Genomic DNA, 21852 nt, shown 5'->3' with positions numbered 1-21852 from the left:
TCAATCATATAGAAACTCTATTTTTAATGTTCTGAAGAATCCAAAGTCCTGTTTTTTTCATTTTCATTTTTATCAATTATGCATGCACATAATTTAAAGATTCAAGTAGTTATTTAAGTTTGGCCAAGAAAAACAGTTGTCCTTCACTCCCTTTATTCTATTTCTTCTTCCTCGGGGACAACTATTTTTCAATTCTTTTAGGTGATTCTCTTGGTATTTACTTTCATATTTTAAAATAAGATTTTATTTTGCCATTTCATTATTTTTCACTTTTAGGCATAATGTATTCCACTATGAAAAATGAGAACTTTGCCCTCTTTTTTATGTTCTCACAACATATATATTCACAGAAGATCTTGCTATGGAGCTCCAGTAGTTTTACCATAAATTTGGCTATGTTTACATGCTGTTTCAATTGTTTAACTTATGTATCAGTCATCATATTAGTATAAAAAAACCAGAACACTCAAATTGATCATTTGGAGAAAAATTAATAAAGGGATTATTTACAAAAATGTGAGATTGCTATGGGTAAATCCTTGCAGCCAGTGTTCTGCCCCAAGGGTAGCAAAAGAGGGGAGCCATATAACACCTAGGTTTAAATGGATAAGGGAAGAGGTTGGCATAGGAATGGACAAAGAGAGGGATGTGCACAGGACTACCTGATAGGTCTGTGTGGTTCAGTTAATACTATAGAAAGAAAATTTAGGAAATAAATATCCTTATCTCCATTCCTTTTCTCATTCTGATTTCCTGTGCGTACTCTTCATTGATTGAACCCATCTGAAAACCAGAGTGCAACATTGTTTTATTGTTGTTATTGTTATTTATTTGATTGTTTGGTACTGGGGATTGAACCTGGGGGCTTTTAACCACTGAGCCATATCCCCAACCCTTTTTATTTTTTTTATTTTAACACAGAGTCTTACCAAGTTGCACAGGACCTGCTAAATTGCTGAGGCTGGCCTCAAACTTGCCATCTTCATGCCTCAACCTCCTGAGTTGCTGGGATTGCAGGCACGAACCACCACACCCAGTGACCTGTTGCTTTTTAATTCTGATGAGACTCTTGCACATAGAGCAGGGTAGAAAGGAAGGAGAATAAATTTGAAGATGTACACAGATACCCAGCACACAAAGTGAATGCTGGTTAGCTACACAGAACACCACAATTAATTTTTCTGTCATGTATAGCTTTTTTTTTCTGAAGTTAGTAATTGTTTTTCTTTTGCCAGTTGCTTCATTTTTCTTTGTCTAATTTTATCTCTCAATTGACTAACCTTTTAGGATTTTCAAATGTGTGTGGTATTCTATAAATTGTGCCTTCTTGCAGAAATCTCTCCCAGTGCTTTCTGATCTGCTCCAATCTGAACTGCCCTTCTACCCGTAATCCTGGGATCATACCTCATCATCATTCTAAGGGACCCCTTCTTCTCTATTCTGTGTGGGATCCCAATTCCTTATTTTATGATGCCATGTTGACTTATTCCTTTATGCCCTTATCTGGGGAGAAGTGTATTTCTGAGTGGTTCTCTGAAAAAAATGATTGGGAGATGAATATTTTGATACTTTGTATACCAGAAAAATGTCTTTTTAATATCATCATGCTTCACTGATGGTTTCCATGGATGTAGAAGTTGTTCTTTGTGCATATGAAAACATTACATTGTTCTATATTATTCTAGCTTCCACTGTTTCGCTGAGAATTGTACAACCCAGTCCGATTCTTGGTTCTATGTACGTTCTATGTATATATGTCCTCTCATTGGACCCTTTGGAAGCACCTAGGAATTCCCCATCTGAAATTTTGGACACTTGGTGGGATCCTTTTAACATGAAAATTCTGCCTCTTCTAGAAACTTTTTGAAATTCTCAATTTCAAAATTCATTCAATTTCCATTTCCTTGATGAAATTCAATTTTGTTGATGATTTTTTCTTTCTTTGCTCCTTTTTTCTTTTTCAGAACCTCCTAGATTGTTACCTCTAAATTTATTATTTTTTCTCACTTATTTTCTATCTCTATATCTTTTCTCAATCTCTTATGAAATTTTCCTACTTTAGTCTTCTAACCCATCAATTATTTCCTTTTATTTCTGCTCTTATTTTAATATTCAAGGGCCCTTTGTTTTCTTAAAATTAAGACAAGTTGCTTTTCTATTTATCAGAATCCCTCATATTAGAGGCATGCCTGGGCTGTCTAATGATCTGTTGACCACTGAAAAAGTTGAGGACTAAATGACACCCTTGAGCCCGTAGGTAGTTGAAAACTGTGTTTCATGACTGTGTAATCTGTCATTTCAATTGAGAACCCTTCATAATAGGTTCGTTAGGTCTTTTTCCTCTCATACTGGTCAGAATACCCACAGACAGTTCTTCAAGTCTTCTGTCTGCAGGGAAGCAGTGTGATTTCTAAGGTTTGTGGTAGGGAAATGGAAAAGGGTTTCAAGGTCAGCGTACATCTGTTTCTTATTTTCCATCTTTCCAATATGGGTCCCCTATCCTTGTTAATGCATAGTGTCACTCATTCTAGAGACTGTTTTACCATTTGCAGAAAAAGAATCTTCATCTTCTGCCAAGGAAGGGAAGAGATAATCATTCAATTTCACTGAAATGGGGCTTAAATTAGATTACACCAAACATGGTACTATTATAGTTCATGGTTTCAGGGATTCACTGGACTGTTGGTCATTCAGTTTGGATTGGAATAGCTGGGGTTCCAAGGGGAGTTCCCCCGACTCTCTCTCATCTTTCACTGTGGTCTTCTTACATGGTGGCCATAGAGAAGATGGACTTCTACAAAGTGAGTGAAGGTTTCCAGAGTGAGTGTCCCAAGAATACCAGCATAAACTGCACGACTGTTTCTAGTCTAATCTTTAAAGTCAGACAGCATCATTTCCATGGCTCTGTTCTTTTCAGCATCCTATTCATTGAGGTCACTGTAAAGATCCACTTATCACTGAGGGTGAGGCTTATTGGAAGAGCCCTTGCCTAACAAGAACAAGGTCCTTGGTTGTAGTCCCAACATCCCACATATAATAAAACAACCATAAAGATCCACCTGGTTTTGATAGGCAGGAATCTAGACTCTACATCTTGATGGGAAGCATGTCAAGGGATCTGCTGATTTGTTTAAATCTTAGCACAGACACTCAATTCGTGCTTCTTATCTTGGACTCGTTTCCCCTGCCACTATACTACTCCACTGTGTGGGAGATTTGTACCACCATGAATTCTTATTTTTATTATTTATTTTTAAATTTTTAAAAAATTAATTAGTTATACATAATAGTAGGATGCATCCTGACACATCATACATAAATGGAGCATAATTTCACATTCTCCTGGTTGTACATGATGAAAAATCACACTGGCCATGTAATCATATATGTACACAGGGTAATAATGTCTGATTCATTCTACTATCCTTGCTACCCCCATATTCCCTCCCCTCCCTTCACTCCCCTCTGCCTAATCCAAATTACCTCTATTTTCCCTAGCCCCCTATTGTGAATTAACATCTGAATATCAGAGAAAACATTCAGTCTTTGGTTTTTTGGGATTGGCTTATTTTGCGTAGCATATTCTCCAGCTACCTCCATTTACCTGCAAATACCATAATTTTATTCTTCTTTAAGAGTGAGTAATATTCCATTGTGTATATAGACCATATTTTCTTTATCCAAACTAGGTGTTGAAGGCACCTAGTTTGGTTCCATAATTTGCCTATTGTGAGTTGAGCTGCTATAAACCTTGATGTGGCTGCGTCACTGTAGTATGCTGATTTTAAGTCCTTTAGGTATAAACTGAGGAGTGGGACAGATGGGTCAAATGGTGGTTCCATTCCAAGTTTTCTGAGGAATATCCATACTGTTTTTTATAGAATGGTTATACCAAGTTGCAGTCCAATCAGTTATGTATGAGTGAATCTTTATCCACACATCCTTGTCAACATTTATTTTTGCTTGTATTCTTGATAATTGCCATTCTGAGTAGAGTGAAATGAAATCTCAGTGTAATTTTAATTTGCATTTCTCTAATTGCTGGAGAAGTTGAACTTTTTCATATATTTTTTGACCATTCGTATTTCTTCTTCTGTGAGTTTCCATTTGGTCCTTTTCACATTTATTGATTGGGTTATTTGGTTTTTTTTTTTGGTGTTAAGTTTTTTGAATTCTTTATATATTCTGGAGATTAATGCTCTGTCTGATATGCAGGTGGCAAAGATTTTCTTCCCTTCTGTAGGCTTTCTGTTTATGTTCTTGATTATTTCCTTTGCTGTGAAGAAGCTTTTTAGTTTGATGTCATTACATTTATTGATTATTAATTTTATTTCTTGTGATTTCAGAGTCTTGTTAAGGAAGTCAGTTCCTAAGCCTATATGACGGAGATTTGGGTCTACTATTTCTTCTAGTAGGTGCAGGGTCTCTCCACTATTAATTCTTGAGCCTTTGTTCCATGACTTTGTTGCTTATTTTTCCTCCTCCTCCTCCTCCTCCTCCTCTTCCTCCTCCTCTTCCTCCTCCTCTTCCTCCTCCTCCTCTTTCCCTCTTCTGTTCTCCTTTTATTTAGACTTGAAATATATATATATATATATATATATATATATATATATATATATACACACACACACACACACACACACATATTCCTATCATTTTCGCAGGGTTTCTAGATATGGCAAATTAGATTATCCTTATGCAAAAGTTCTAGAATCGCCCTAATTTTTCACTATGAGCTCTCTTACACTTTCTCAAATGCTCATTGCAACTCTGGTAAATTTAACTCCTAATATGGTTATATAGCTGTCTGGAAATAATGCTGTATCATTTCTACCATAGGCACCACTGTTAGTCTCAAGCATCTCTGAGATTCAGAATCAAGTACTAGAAGAGGTTCACAATCTGAATTTTGTAAAGGACAATAGTGCCACCTTTATTGAGAGGAAACTCAGTTTTGAAAAGAAGAAGCCTGTGCCGGTTCTGGTGAGTACAGCAGCATCCATGGCTGTTAAAATATCACTACTTCACTTTGTCCAAATCATAGTATCATATTATTTTTCTTATCACTAATTTAATTCTAATCTTATAATTTGTTCATTATGTTTAAATTTCTTCTCTATTTCTACCCTGTATACTAAATATATTCTATAGCCTTTGTTCTATGACTTTGTTATTCCATAAAATCATGGATTTGGGTTTCTGTTTTGTACATAGCATATCCCTAAAATGCCTAAAATGGTGCTTGACACAAGGTAGGCACTCTAAATATTTGTTTACAAGTATTTTAGAGGTAAATCATGTAATCCAACCCTTGCATTTTCAAGCTAAGGCACCCTGGGTTCCAGAGATAAAGTGGTTTTCTCAAAGTCACTTAATGGGCTGGAGCTTGGAAGGGGTCTATGGCTTCTTACTCCTGCTGAATTTACTGCTATTTTCTAGAAAAAGACAAGCAAGTGTGCAATTTATTGAATGAAATATTATTTATCAAGTGCTTAATATAGCAAGAGTTAAAATGTTGCTCAGAAAATACCAAAGGGTTAAAATGTTCTTCAAGAGGGATTAGAACCTCTGCCTCCTGATTTTTCAAATGAATTTTCTTTCTTTTCTACAACACTGCCCTCCTGTGCTTACTAGAGAATTTTTCGCTGCATGACTTACTGGAGCACTCGACAATAAGAGCCTAATCTAACACTTCACCTTGAAATAAGCCCCAATCAGTATATGTTTTTAAAGAATCTATAGAGAAAAATGTTACGAATCTACTGAGGATTTCATTATACATCCATATAAAACAAATATTCTCCTTGCTTTTCCCAGCCAGAAGTGCCACGTCAAACTGACATTCATCGCTCCAAACTTCTGTCCACATACAGTGCAGAGGAACTCTACCAAGCTAAGCGCAAGTGCAATGCCACACAAGAATATGACATCAACCTTTTGGAAGGAGAGTTGGTAGCTGTGATGGAACAGAAAGATCCACTGGGGAGTACTAGCAGGTGGCTTGTTGACACAGGAAGTAAGTTTTTCTCCAGAATTACCACCCTTCCTCAGGTTGAGATTTTTTTCCCAATGGTCTTTGTGTGCTTCTCTAAACCCAGGCATTTGGGAACAGTATGCACTTGACATTGGTTCTTCTTTCTTTTTATTTCCTACCCAGTTGTAAAAGGATATGTGTATTCCTCCTTCCTAAAACCGTACAATCCAGCAAAAGTGCAGAAGGCTGATGCTGAGAACAGGTTCTGTGACGATGATTTTGACAACATCAGCCTCTTTGTGTCTTCTCGGCCAGCTAGTGACAGTGTCACAGGGACCCCAGAAGGCAGCATAAGTGATAGCAGCTCATCTCTTAGTGGCACCTGTGGAAAGTTTGAAATAAACGGCACTGATGTTGACAGCTTTCAAGAGGTAGATGAGCAGGTAAGAATTTGAACCTCAATGAAAAAATAGGCTCTTCAAAACTTGAACGAATCTCTAAATGCTCACTATTTTACTGTAAGACTTGATAGGAAAGCGCCAGCATTGCCATCAAAAAGTCCCAGCTCTATTAGTGGGTACTCTCTGTGGACTGTTTTGCAAAGAATTTAATTCTCTGAGCCTGTTTCCTCAAATGAAACAAAGAGGACAATGATTCCTATGTTGCAGAGTTGATGTTTTAGAGATAATGTGTGTGTGTAAAGTACCTAGCAGAGTAGACTCAATAGTAGCTGTTGCTGTTACAACTCTGTTGTTATGTACTTAAAGTGAAAATGCACTTTGTACACCCCTCCATTAGAGAAATGCAGTTCAATGCTGAACAGATTGTGACCATTAATAGCATGTAGGAAATTGTTCCTGATTCCTCTAAAAGCAACATCTTCATTGAGCTATCTAGTAATTGGCCATTTTTAATCACTTGTATATGCCATATACTACATACTGATATTTTTAAGGGCTACTTGTCCCTCATTGCACTGATGCAAAGGCTACTGGTATAATCCTATCACGAGATGGTATGTTAACTATAACGTAGGATTCATTTTTGCTTCAGTATAAAGTTTCAGTATATTTCACTGTTAATTCTCAGTTGGTGACCAGCTAATTCTTATTCAACTTGTTTTTTTTTTCTTTATTGACTTTTTATTAAGTAAAAAAACATCTTTTATATAGGGGTGATAAAATTTACTTTTGAAAAGTTAAAATAGAAGAAATATATAAAGTAAAAGTAAAGGTCTTAATTGCTTTCTTACTCCTACTCTTCAGAGACAATATTTATGTATAACTTTTCAGACATATTCAATGTATATACAAATACATATATTTATACAAGTAAGAAACATATCATGTGTGTTACATATTTTTTCTACTTAAAAAATAATATATCAGGGCTGGGTTTGTGGTTCAGTGGTAGAACACTTGCCTAGCATATGTGAGGCCATGGGTTTGATCCTCAGCACCACATAAAAAATACATAAATAAAAGTATTGTGTCCATCTACAAAAAAATAAATATTTAAAACAATAAATAATATATCATAAACTATATCTAATTAGCTTAATTTTTTCCTTAAAAAACTCTCCATAGTATTTTATTTTATAGAATAAGTCATATATGGAACTCTCACCCTAACAAAAAAATTTAGAATCTTTTAGGAAAGATTTTAGGAACGTTCTTTTTCACCTGTTTTGTGCTCTTTTGTGAACATATCTATGAGGAAAATCCTTAAAAATATAGGAGGGTCAGAGAGTATATATAAAACCTTAGAGACATTGCTGTACTGCCCTCCAAAAATATTTTATGTATTCTGTTTATTCCATTTACAGTGTAGATTGCTGTTCAATTCATGACTTTTCCTCCAAAATAGCTTTATTAAGGTCTTATTTATTTGCCCATATGAATTAATTCATTTTAAGTATAAAATTCCATGACTTTAAGTATATTTACCAAATTGTGTTACCATCACATTAATTCAATTTAAGAACATTTCTTTCACTCTCAAAAATCCTTTGTACCTATTTGCATTAGTTGCTCTTTACCATCTCCAGCTTTAGGAAACCACTAAACTATTTCCTATCTCCACAGTTTTGTCTTTTCTGTATATTTCATACAAATGGCATTATACAATATGTGGTTTTTACAATTCCCTTTTTTCATTTAGTGTATAATGTTTTTGAGATTCATCTGTGTTATAGTATAAATACATATTTTATTGATTTTAATTGCCTAGTAATTTTCCCTTCCATGGATATAGTATGTTTTAACCATTCACCAGTTGATGGGCATTAGAGTAATTTCTAATTAGGGGGTGTTTTAGTTAGCTTTTTGGCTGCTGTGACCCAGAGACCTCACAAGAGAAATTTTGGAGGAGTAAAAGTTTATTTGGGGGCTCACAGTTTCAGAGGTCTTGTCCATGGATGGCCGACTCTATTCCTCAGGATTTGAGGTGAGGCAGAACATCATGGCAGAAGAGTGTGGTAGAGGAAAGCATCTAGGGACATTGCACTAGGAAGCAAAGAGAGAGCTCTGCTCAACAAGCAAAAAATATATACCCAAAGGTATATTCTCCCAGGGACTCAACTTCTCCAGCCACACTTTACTTGCCTACAGTTACCACTCAGTTAATCCCTATTAGAGGATTAATGCACTGATTAGGTTAAGGCTCTTGTAACTTGATCATTTCACCTCTAAACCCTCTTATATTGTCTCACACATGAGCTTTTGGGGGACAACTCATATCTAAACTATATCACAACCCATACTGGTCAAGGTTGAGTGTAATAGGAAATATTTATTCAATATTTATTGTGTGCTATGTTATCTTCACAACCTTCTTATTAGGTATACATGAGGGTTCTATGGCATATAGGATTCCTAGAATCTTCCCTCAAAGATAAAATGACCCATTTCAAACTGAAGACCTTCCCTCTGCAAAGGGAGAATCTATCCCAATGAATTTATTATAAGGAGAAGAGAAGGCACCTGTTGGAAACCCCAGTATGAGAGAAAAAAAAAGTCCACTAAGGAATATTTCTCTTTATTTCTTAACTTCAGCCAATAGAAGCACATGGGCCAGTGGTTTTCGGATTCCTCTCATAATGAAACTACTTGTCATCCCTTGGAAACAGAAAGGATTATATTATCTTCACAATCCTTGTCAGGAGGCTGAAGTTTCCATTCCAGTGGCTCTTAGAAAGTGTGAAAAGAAATGGTTGATCCCTTATGTTTACGGTGTAACAGTCTAAGAAAATAACACATTCTAGAGATCCCTAGAAGGAGATTGAAAAGAGGGAGTAAATTGCATCATTTTTGAGACCAATGAGGATACATTATATAATATCTCACACTTGAGATACCCTAAAAAGCAACTTAGTCTTTTTTAGGTTTTGATTATGTGTTTGTATTTTTAATCAAGAACATCAACTGCAACTGAAGTTGGCTTAATTATGTGCCCCTTTTAGCCTCTATTTCTTTTCCTATTCTTTGCTACTGTGGAAGTACTTCTTTTGCAAAGAATTGATGCAAAAGGGTGTTGTAAGCTGTAATCTAGTCTTTTAAATTGTTCTAGTGGAGCCTGACAAGGACAGGGTCTCTACCTGCTATTCATGGTGCATCTATGGGGTCCTAAAAAAAATCATTCAGATACAGGTAATTTCAGACTTATTTAGGTTAGAGTGGCTTTGTAAGTTTTATACTACAGCTCAATTTTTTAACCTAGACTCCAAGAACCTAAGGAGTGTATGAATGTGCTTGGGTTGCATGAGTCTCCTCAAATATGTAAAAATGGTATAAGAAGTCAATAGATTTCAACAGGTTTTCAAAGGGCAATTTTATTTAAAAATATTAGAAATCACTGCTGCAGCTGGGAATGATGACACATACCTGTAATCCCAGCAGCTCAGAGGCTGAGGCAGGAGGATCTCGAGTTCAAAGCCAGCCTTGGCAACAGCAAGGTGCTAAGCAACTCAGTGAGACTCTGTCTCTAGATAAAATACAAAATAGGGCTGGGGATGTGACTCAATGGTTGAGTACCCCTGAGTTCAATCCATGATACCCCACTCCAAAAAAGAAAGAAATCACTTCTCTAGAGGTTTAATTTACTTATTCATTCTCCCTCTCAAGCAAGAAGAGAGATTGTTGGGAAAGACATTTTCTAGGATACTTTCTAGGATAGTTCTGGATCAGGAGTCTTATGGGAAGGGCAAAAACATTATTTACTATATTTATTGGGACACATACTTTAATGGAAATGCTTAATGGAGGACATTCTGTGGTGTAATCAGGAGGTATGAGTACCTTACTTTTGGGGACCTCAGAACCAATCCACTCAGGGTCCTGCATACTCATCCCACAAAGAAAGTACAGACTTTTTCTGGGTGTTTTTTTGGAGTGCTCCTAAATTATGGTCCAGAGCCTTTGTTGAATAATTGGAATGAGCTAATAGATGTTCATAACCTGACAGTACTGATTTACACCAAGGAACTTAATTTTTCACTCAACTGTTTTTGCTGGATCAACAAATGCAACCAAAGCAGTCAAACAAATATGCCTACCACTTCTAATGTATTCTCTTCCTTTGTCCATCAAATAGTAATGGCATGATATGACTAGTGTTCTATGTTGCATAAAAATCATCACAAACTTAGTGACTTAAAACAATACAAACTTATTATTTTGGTGTCCATGGTCAAGAGTCCAAGCTTGGATGCCTTGCACAGAATCTCACAGAGCTACAATGTAGGCATCACATGGGCTTTTTCCTGAAACTTGAAGTTCTATAGTAAGCTCATGGTTGTTGACAGAATTCAGTTTCATATTCCAGCAGGAATGAGCTATTCAATTTCTTGATGGAAATTAGACAGGGATAACTTCAAGCAACTAAGGGCTGCTTTCAGATCCTTGCCATATGATTATCTCTATAGACAGTTTATAGAGTTGGTTATTTCTTCATTGTTAGTTGTTTAGTTCATGTTAGTGAACATCTCTTTGGCTTTCCTTCTGAGAGACCCAAATGCTCTTTTAATGGTCTCTTTTGATAAGGTCAGGCCCACCCAAAATAATCTCCCTTTTGACTAATTCAGTCATTTTCTCAGGAACCTTATCAGGCACTTCTGCAAAATGTCTTAACAGTAACCATGTAACACAACCTAACAACAGGAGTGAAATCCCATCACATTAACAAGTGCCATCTATAATCAAAGGAAGGTGATTATATAGGATATGTATAACAGGGGTGGGAATCTTGGGGTCCACCACATCTAAGTGCCTTGTTTGGTCAGTGGAATGTTGTCCTTGGCAGTTTGCAAAGAGAATCAGGCTTAATAATGATGGAAACCTAGTTTTAGAGGGCAGATCATTATCCAAGAATCAGTGCTTTTTTTTCTATATAAATATTATTGAAAGTACATTTTTTAAAAAAAAATTGGTAGAAAGTTAGTTGCTTTGCTATCATTTTTTTCTAAGTTCATAGTCTGGTCTTGTACCTTTTTTAGCAACTTTTGATCAATTCACTAGAATCACTGAAGTAATGGTGAATGAAAATGACAATAATGACTTCCCTCTCTTATTGTTTATTTTAATGGAGATAGATTTAGTGCTTCATTAATCCACTGTTGGTCATTAGTTTTTGAGCTTGAGAATATTGAGTCATTTCTTTTTCTTCCTAGTTGCTGAGTTTCTCAAATTCCTTTTCAATATCTACATTTTGATATACATGGCTAGAATGTTATTATTTAGAAAGTCCTTCAAAAATTTGACAGAATTATAATGTATTTAAGTAGTCATTAAAATGAAGATTTGGAGAGCTATTTATTGATATAAAAAGATTTTCAAATGCTCACTATATATATATATTCATCGGTGCCACATATCGGAATCTATGGGACACATTGAAAGCAGTTCTAAGAGGAAAATTCATTGCTTGGAGTTCATTCTTTAAAAAAAAGAAAAAACCAACAAATAAATGATCTCATACTTCATCTCAAAATCCTAGAAAAAGAAGAGCAAAACAACAGCAAAAGAAGTAGAAGGCAAGAAATAATTAAAATCAGAGCTGAAATTAATGAAATCGAAACAAAAGAAACAATTGAAAAAATTGACAAAACTAAAAGTTGGTTCTTTGAAAAAATAAACAAAATCGACAGACCCTTAGCCATGCTATCGAAGAGAAGAAGAGAGAGAACTCAAATTACTAGCATACGGGATGAAAAAGGCAATATCACAACAGACACTTCAGAAATACAGAAGATAATCAAAAATTATTTTGAATCCTTATACTCCAATAAATTAGAAGATAGTGAAGGCATAGATAAATTTCTTAAGTCATATGATCTGCCCAGATTGAGTCAGGAGGATATAGACAACCTAAACAGACCAATATCAATCGAGGAAATAGAAGAAACCATCAAAAGACTACCAACTAAGAAAAGCCCAGGACCGGATGGGTATACAGCAGAATTTTACAAAACCTTTAAAGAGGAACTAATACCAATACTTTTCAAGCTACTTCAGGAAATAGAAAAAGAGGGAGAACTTCCAAATTCATTCTACGAGGCCAACATCACCCTGATACCTAAACCAGACAAAGACACTTCAAAGAAAGAAAACTTCAGACCAATATCTCTAATGAACCTAGATGCAAAAATCCTCAATAAAATTCTGGCGAATCAGATACAAAAACATATCAAAAAAATTGTGCACCATGATCAAGTAGGATTCATCCTTGGGATGCAAGGCTGGTTCAATATACGGAAATCAATAAATGTTATTCCCACATCAATAGACTTAAAAATAAGAACCATATGATCATCTCGATAGATGCGGAAAAAGCATTCGACAAAGTACAGCATCCCTTTATGTTCAAAACTCTAGAAAAACTAGGGATAACAGGAACATACCTCAATATTGTAAAAGCAATCTATGCTAAGCCTCACGCTAGCATCATTCTGAATGGAGAAAAACTGAAGGCATTCCCTCTAAAATCTGGAACAAGACAGGGATGCCCTCTTTCACCACTTTTGTTCAACATAGTTCTCGAAACGCTGGCTAGAGCAATTAGACAGACGAAAGAAATTAAAGGCATAAAAATAGGAAAAGAAGAACTTAAATTATCACTATTTGCAGATGATATGATTCTATACCTAGCAGACCCAAAAGGCTCTACAAAGAAACTATTAGAGCTAATAAATGAATTCAGCAAAGTGGCAGGATATAAAATCAACACTCATAAATCAAAGGCATTCCTGTATATCAGCGACAAATCCTCTGAAATGGAAATGAGGACAACCACTCCATTCACAATATCTTCAAAAAAAATAAAATACTTGGGAATCAACCTAACAAAAGAGGTGAAAGATTTATACAATGAAAACTACAGAATCCTAAATAGAGAGATAGAAGAAGATCTTAGAAGATGGAAAAATATACCCTGTTCATGGATAGGCAGAACTAACATCATCAAAATGGCGATATTACCAAAAGTTCTCTATAGGTTTAATGCAATGCCAATCAAAATCCCAATGGCATTTCTTGTAGAAATAGAGAAAGCAATCATGAAATTCATATGGAAAAATAAAAGACCCAGAATAGCAAAAACAATGCTAAGCAGGAAGTGTGAATCAGGCGGTATAGCGATACCAGACTTCAAACTATACTACAGAGCAATAGTAACAAAAACAGCATGGTACTGGTACCAAAACAGGTGGGTGGACCAATGGTACAGAATAGAGGACACAGAAACCAATCCACAAAACTACAACTATCTTATATTTGATAAAGGGGCTAAAAGCATGCAATGGAGGAAGGATAGCATCTTCAACAAATGGTGCTGGGAAAACTGGAAATCCATATGCAACAAAATGAAACTGAATCCCTTTCTCTCACCATGCACAAAAGTGAATTCAAAATGGATCAAGGAGCTTGCTATCAAATCAGAGACACGCCGTCTGATAGAAGAAAAAGTTGGCTACGATCTACATACTGTGGGGTCGGGCTCCAAATTCCTCAATAGGACACCCATAGCACAAAAGTTAATAACTAGAATCAACAAATGGGACTTACTCAAACTAAAAAGTTTTTTCTCAGCTAAAGAAACAGTAAGAGAGGTAAATAGAGAGCCTACATCCTGGAAACAAATCTTTACTCCTCACACTTCAGATAGAGCCCTAATATCCAGAGTATACAAAGAACTCCAAAAATTAGACAATAAGATAACAAACAACCCAATCAACAAATGGGCCAAGGACCTGAACAGACACTTCTCAGAGGAGGACATACAATCAATCAACAAGTACATGAAAAAATGCTCACCATCTCTAGCAGTCAGAGAAATGCAAATCAAAACCACCCTAAGATACCATCTCACTCCAGTAAGATTGGCAGCCATTATGAAGTCAAACAACAACAAGTGCTGGCAAGGATGTGGGGAAAAGGGTATACTTGTACATTGCTGGTGGGACTGCAAATTGGTGCAGCCAATTTGGAAAGCAGTATGGAGATTTCTTGGAAAGCTGGGAATGGAGCCACCATTTGACCCAGCTATTCCCCTTCTTGGTCTACTCCCTAAAGACCTAAAAAGAGCATGCTACAGGGACACTGCTACATCGATGTTCATAGCAGCTCAATTCACAATAGCAAGACTGTGGAACCAACCCAGATGCCCTTCAATAGACGAATGGATTAAAAAAATGTGGCATTTATACACAATGGAGTATTACTCTGCATTAAAAAAATGACAAAATCATAGAATTTGCAGGGAAATGGATGGCACTAGAGCAGATTATGCTAAGTGAAGCTAGCCAATCCCTAAAAAATGCCAAATGTCTTCTTTGATATAAGGAGAGTAACTAAGAACAGAGTAGGGACGAAGAGCATGAGAAGAAGATTAACATTAGACAGAGATGAGAGGTGGGAGGGAAAGGGAGAGAAAAGGGAAATTGCATGGAAATGGAAGGAGACCCTCAGGGTTATACAAAAGAACATACAAGAGGAAATGAGGGGAAAGGGAAACATAATACAAGGGGGAGAAATGAAGGTCAGTAGAGGGGGTAGAGAGAGAAGAGGGGAGGGGAGGGGAGGGGAGGGGGGATAGTAGAGGATAGGAAAGGTAGCAGAACACGACAGTCACTAGTATGGCAATATGTAAATCAATGGATGTGTAATTGATGTGATTCTGCAATCTGTATATGGGCTAAAAATGGGAGTTCATAAGCCACTTGAAGCAAAGTGTGAAAGATGATATATCAAGAACTATGTAATGTTTTGAACAACCAACAATAAAAATAAATAAATAAAGAAAGAAAGAAAGAAAAAAAATACATTTTAGGTGGAAAAATTCTAATTTGTAATCTAACATTAAAGAAAATACTAAAAAAGATTAAAATAAGAGACAGGCTTTTAAAAGATGACTGTAAAATTTATTTCCATTTTGAGTATAGAATATATGTTTCCATTTAACATAAATTATATAAAAACTGGAAAAAGTTCAACCTAAATAAATTTGGACCATGATCATCTAAAGTATTGAAAGCACATTATGTTTTATAGTTTAAATTTATGATTTAATGAGAATCTATATTTAATGTTTAAAATATAAACTATAATTTCATACTAAATATCTAGGTAGAAGATTTTATGTTCCCCTTGAGAGAATTTGTGCCAAAGTGAAAGACTACTACAAATATTTAGGAATGGTATTTTAGTAGATAATCCATCCTGCTGAAAAATCTATTGCCTCATTGGTGAAGGATACATATTATTTCAAAAATTCCAATAGATGGTTAGCAACTATGAATGTAGGCTCTTGAACATTATTTCAGGGGCTGTATTACATCACATCACATTCCTAAATGCTTTTGCAAACCAAATCTTTCATTTGGCTTTTGTGGATCTGTTTAGTGTTTTCATTTTCCAAACAGACCCTTATTAGGGACTCCAGTTCCTTTCCACAAGAATACACTCTGAATATGCTTGCTCTAGAACAAGAGTATGGTTTAAGCATTATGAAACATGGACCAAGAGTAGGATTTGGAGTTAAAAGATATGGGACCTAGTAGCACTCATTAGCTCAATGATTAAAAGTATGTTTCTTCTTCAAGTCTCAATTCAGAATCATTGAAGATAAAGCCCAAGTGATATGTAAACTATCATAAGCTCTATAAAAGGTCTTTATTATTTCTACCATTCCAATGCTGATGAATTTATAGTGTTCCCTTTTTCTTTATTTTTATTATACAATAATGCATGTCCAACAATATCTTCTGTATTTATCTTGTATGATACAAGACAATCTCCTGTATGATAGCCAAGACTTTTAGCCTAACTGCAGTCAAATCAACAAATATTTGAATTCTTTCTGTGTACCAAGATGTGAGTGAAGTCAAGTTTAATTTTGACCTTTAGTCCATTTAGGCAGCTATAACAAAACTACCATAAGCTGGGTGGCTTATAAATAAGGGGAATTTCTCACAATTGTGGAGGCTGGAAGTCTGAGTTCAAGGCACTGGCATTTTTATGACCTGGTGGGAACCAACTTCCTGGTACATAGATGGCACTTTCTTGTGAGGGTCTCACCTGGTGGAAGGGATAAATGGTCTCTCCTGGGCCTCTTTTTTTAAAGGAATTAATCCTATGCCTAGAGGCTCTGTCCTCATGACTAATCACCTCCCAAAGGCTCCATCTCAATATCGTCACCTGGAAGGTTAGCATTTCAACACACAAATTTTAGGAGGAAGAAAATATTCAGACAATAGCAATTCCTCTACTTGAAGAGCAGCTTATGCTAGTTGCTAAGACAATAAAGCAAGCAATAGAATCAGAATTTAATCAGAAGTTAAATAATAATTCAATATTTAAATAGAACTTAAATTACAACATAGTCCCCCCATATCACACTGCCTAGCCTCTATTCCTTACTCAATAAAGTTGCCTTATTGCTCATAGTTCCCATTATCAATTAGCACTAAATTTTGAAAGTTAATCTGATTGCCTTTCTCTATATATTGTTTTCATATATTTATCTCTGCATGACATATTTTCTGCCTTTGTCAACTTTGTCATTTATGTAGTTATTTCTTCTGAAATCCAGTTTACAATTAGCTAATATATCACCTATATGTGGTTTGGTTGTTGGTGGAGGTGCTGTGGGTTTGTTTTGTTTTGCCTTGTTGACATTATTTTTCTAGCTGAGCTCTAATAGGGTCTCTGATAAAATAACATCTGGCACTTGGTGGGCACTTCATAATGTTTGATTAAATAAATTAGTTTATGAACATTATTAGCCAATTGATTTATTTTATATATAGCTAAATTTTTTATCAGTTATGATTTTACTGGAAGCTCTGTTTTAGAGCTTCCTATCTAATTATGCAGTGTTCTTTTGAGAACAGAAACAATATGGTTTGTTAGTTCTTCTAAGTCACTTAAAGTAATTTTAAACTTGTAAATTTCATATAATGTCATTATAAAGTTCTGGAAAATAAACAAAGAAACAAAGAAGTAACAATGAGAATTACCTATCATCCCACCATTCAAAGAAATTAGCAATTTTAGGCATATATTGTTTACCCTAATTTTATACTTTTTTCTTTTACTATTTCATCATAAGCATTTTCTGTTATTAGTGTCATGAAATAACATTTTTATGACTACAAATTTTCTCAGTATGAGAGTCTAGAATTGAACTTTTCTCCTCTTGCACATTTAGAACATTCCCACATCCCTCTTTTTACCTTCCATATAAGTATTAGAGTAATATTACTGTGTAAGACTATTTGCTAGAGTTTGTTTTGGTTGAAGAGATTCTTAGAGATATTATTGATTCAAAAGGAATTAACATTAATTTATTTTAATAGAAACTGCCCAATTGCCTTCAAGTATGGACAATTTAAACTTATTCTAACAGAGTAAGAATGCTATTTCACCCCATTCTTAATTGAGGTCATATTTTAGCAAAATAAGCCCAACAGAAAAATCTGGGCAATGACTTTGAAAAAATAAGAAAACTGACATTGCTTCTAAAAATCTTAAAAATCTTTATTATTTTTCTCTAAATTTTTGGGTTTTGTTCTAATAATGTCATTTGCTTTGTGGTCTAGATTTTCTATGCAGTTCATGCTTTTCAAGCACGGAGTGACCATGAACTCAGCCTTCAGGAGTACCAAAGAGTCCACATACTTAGATTTTGTGATCTAAGTGGGAATAAAGAGTGGTGGTTAGCTGAAACTCAAGGACAGAAAGGATATGTGCCAGCTAACTACCTTGGGAAGATGACTTATGCTTAAGGAAATAAAGCCTTTGACCTTCATTTTCCTGGCAAATTGATGATTGACTACCTCATAAAACTGACATTCTGAAACTTTGGGCCAGAAAGTAAGAAAGCTTCAAATTCATGAACTGATACTGCACCAGGTTTTAAGGAAGACTATATTTCCTAACAGGATTATTTCATGAATGTGTTCAATAAATACATGTTGAAGGAAATACTAAGCCAACAGAAGAGCAAAGGAAATAGCCCAAGCTCCAATTATAAACCAGCTAAAGGTGGAGATCTATTGAAAGAATAAATGTTGTTCTTTTATCATCATGAAAGACTGGATCTAAGAATAAGGTTTTTCAGTTTACTGTAATTTTTTCACTGTTATATATTTTGCCTCAAACATGTTTTTGTTTTTCATACTACTCACTTGCATATACACATGTTTATATATACGTATACATCATATGGATTATGGAATTTAGGCAACACTATTATTTTTTTTTGTGCGCGTGGTACTAGGGATTGAACTCAGGCCCTCGAGCATTCTATGCAAATACTGTACCACTGAGTTACATCACCAGCCCATGCAGTTTATACACATCTGTATAATACAGATTACACAAGTATAAGTATAAACCATAGCATATACTACATATACACAATAAGATTAATAAACAGCCAACTAGAAATCTTTGATATAGAAACTTCCTCCAATATAGATTTTCAACCCAAAGAAAAAAACCCTGAAAAATATATTAATATCTGATATTGAATGTATACTATAGAGTATAAATAGTTCTAAATACTATATATATAGTAACTTATTTAATACACATTAAGAGGAAACCATTGCCCAGAGAGGTGAAGTAATTTAGCCCAAGTAAGGAGTAGGGGCTGGAACTCAAACCTAGCAGTCTGATTCTAAGGTTCCTGCTGCTAACTGCTATACTGTGCTTCTCCAGGAGTGTATACGTTTGTTATCTGCAAAGCACTTAGTGATGTGAATAATGTCCACTGAGGAGGATCATTCTTCTCTTATGACTGTATTTAGTATTTAAAATTCTTTCAAAATTAAGGGCTTATAAGGACTTCCATATTACCCTAGAGAAATTAACTTTCTAGGTTTTAATTTTCATTGTTTTACTTAACTATTTTTGAAAGTATAGTGGTTTAAAACTTATCTTTCAAGATTTATAATGAAACTTTAATGAGGAAATGTTTTTTGGATCACTCAGTCATTTGGATGATGAATGGGGAATGTGTGTTCCATGTTCTGAGCCAAGATGTAAATATTTTTAGTTGCTAATTTGTTCTTATATGAGACAGGAACTGGGGACAACATTTGCTATGACACAATGTCCTAGGACACCAAACTTTGAGTATTGCTCAGAAAACAGTCCTCCAAGATTTCAGGCATATTTTGTCAAGACAGTTTATTGAACTAAAGATGATTCTTTGGAACAGAAAAGATTAAATTTGATGTTAGTGATTTCCTGTAAAAGCAAATTAAGGTGGTTTTTCACTGTCCATATAAAATGTGTTCATATGACATTAAATATTAAGATTTGACTGTTACTTTAAAAGATTTATTTGAACTGTATAATGTTACATATACTATTGAGGACCACATTAAGCAAAATGAAGAGCACTACTTTTCAGAGACATCTGACTTAAACACACACACACACACACACACACACACATACATACATACACACTGATATGTACAACCACAGGAAATCATGAGATATTTACATGACAGAAACATCTGTATTTTAAGATATTTTCCCTAAAATCATTAATCTAAACATGGCTTTACAAATTGTTTTGGCTTATTTTCTTGTTTCAAGTTGGGAATAGAAGATATATAGATATATAGGGACTTTTAATGTCTTTTAATTATTCTTTGTATTCAACTTCAAAACATTAGTAAATTGTCTAAAATAAAGGAAAGGAAATTCAAAATTGTTAAATGTGGAAACTATGCAGATGTCCAAAGATCAAAATAATGGGGAAATAATGTATATGCACTAGCCTTAATACTCTCCATACAATAAAGAATTGTATGAACAGCATAGATCTGAAATAATGACTAGATGTATACTAGTTTGGTCTACTGGTGTGGTTCTAGGATTGATGCTTCATGTCTGACCTTTGAAGAATCCACAGCACCAAAATCACAACTGCAGTTGACTGCTGAGCAAGAGTTGTAATGCAGCTACCACCTGCAGTTCCCCACTATTGTGGTGAACACATACTACTATGAATAGGCATTACAGAACTCATGTAATACATTAACTTTGTAAGTAGTTTGATTAAAATCAAGTAAGTTATAATTTAGAGGTTAGACATTATTTTATTGGACTCAAAAGAAGTAAACTCTTAGGAGAGCTATGAGATACATAAATTTTCAAGAAGTTGAAAAGACAAAACTGTTGGTGCCATCAATATAATTAAGGCTAGGTATGCTAATGTAATAATTTTGTTACATTCTTTTTAAAAATTAAATATTGTACAGAATAGGATTCTGAAGTAGGTATTCTTTTTACTAAGAATGAAGGGAAAATTTTTGTAGCTAATTTTCTTCTTAAAATAAATAATCCAGCATATGTATATATTTTACTTAGTTTTTATTTTTAAATATAGATGCTCTTAACTAAGTCTATATAATATTTTTAAAAGTGTAAAAAAATCCCAAATTACCAAGAATGCTGAAATCATATAAAAAATCCAGTCACCCTTTTAATATCCTTTGTATTTCAGAGACATATTTTTAAAATAAAGGTTGAAGAATGCAGAAGAGACAGAATGCATATTTTTAATCAGAGCAAAGAAGAACTACATGACATACTTCCAATGCTAGAGTATCCCATACTAGTATAAATATAATTTGTACTTTCAAGATAGATATTAAGGGTATGGTGGTACATACTTGCAGTCCCAGCTGCTCAGGACAGGCTGAGGCAGGAGGATTCTAAATTCAAGGCCAGCCTCAAAACTTAGTGAGGCCCTAAGCAACTTAGTGAGACCCTGTGTCAAAATTTAAGAAAAAAAGGGGGCAGGGGATGTAATTCAGGGGTAAAATGCCACAGGATTAAATCTCTAGTACCAAAAAAAAAAAAAAAAAAAAAAAAAAAAAAAAAATGGATATTAAGTGCCTGCTTCTATTTGTGATAAATATAGTGTTTGGATGATTTACAAAAATTAGTATTTTCACAACTGATGCATGGAATTAAAACCTCTTTGCCTTTCTTATTGTTTTTTTGAATCAAAGCCATAAAAATGAGACTATCTTTATATTCTAAGATGTCCAAAAATATCTTATTTGAATCCTGTTTATGAGTTCCTAATGTATTTAATGCACTGCTAACCAGTGAAAACATCTAGTCATCACAAAACTTAAGCTAAATTAGACATTTATATTATAGTTGATGAACAGAAGTGATTACATTTCATTGACCAGAAGGACACTGGACTTTACACTTTCTAGGGATAGATCACAATGTAGAGAATGTTACTCTTTCAAAAGTCTATTTTTTTTTCTTTTCTTCTCTTCCTATATATACACATATAAAAACTCAGTCAATAATTCTCTATAACATACAAAATTATTCCATAACACATTT

At 34.6% G+C, this 21852-nt stretch overlaps 1 protein-coding gene across 1 annotated transcript in view; it reads left to right on the top strand.

Moving 5' to 3' along the window:
* Arhgef38 (Rho guanine nucleotide exchange factor 38) overlaps window positions 1–21283 on the top strand; it is a 142084-nt gene extending 120801 nt beyond the window's left edge. Inside the window, exons 11-14 of the mRNA XM_046459247.2 lie at window positions 4840–4983; window positions 5818–6016; window positions 6158–6417; window positions 18066–21283. Coding sequence (XP_046315203.1) covers window positions 4840–4983; window positions 5818–6016; window positions 6158–6417; window positions 18066–18251 — 789 coding nt within the window. The 3' untranslated portion in view covers window positions 18252–21283. The remainder of the gene's footprint in view (window positions 1–4839; window positions 4984–5817; window positions 6017–6157; window positions 6418–18065) is intronic.
* The last annotated feature ends 569 nt before the right edge of the window (window positions 21284–21852 follow it).

This window comes from Marmota monax, unplaced genomic scaffold, assembly GCF_021218885.2.
Source record: "Marmota monax isolate L192 unplaced genomic scaffold, Marmota_monax_Labrador192_F-V1.1 WCK01_AAM20220418_F8-fsc00002, whole genome shotgun sequence".
NCBI classification, from domain to species: Eukaryota; Metazoa; Chordata; class Mammalia; order Rodentia; family Sciuridae; genus Marmota; species Marmota monax.
Note: the sequence above shows the minus strand (reverse complement) of the source record. Positions and strands in the feature narration are given on the sequence as shown.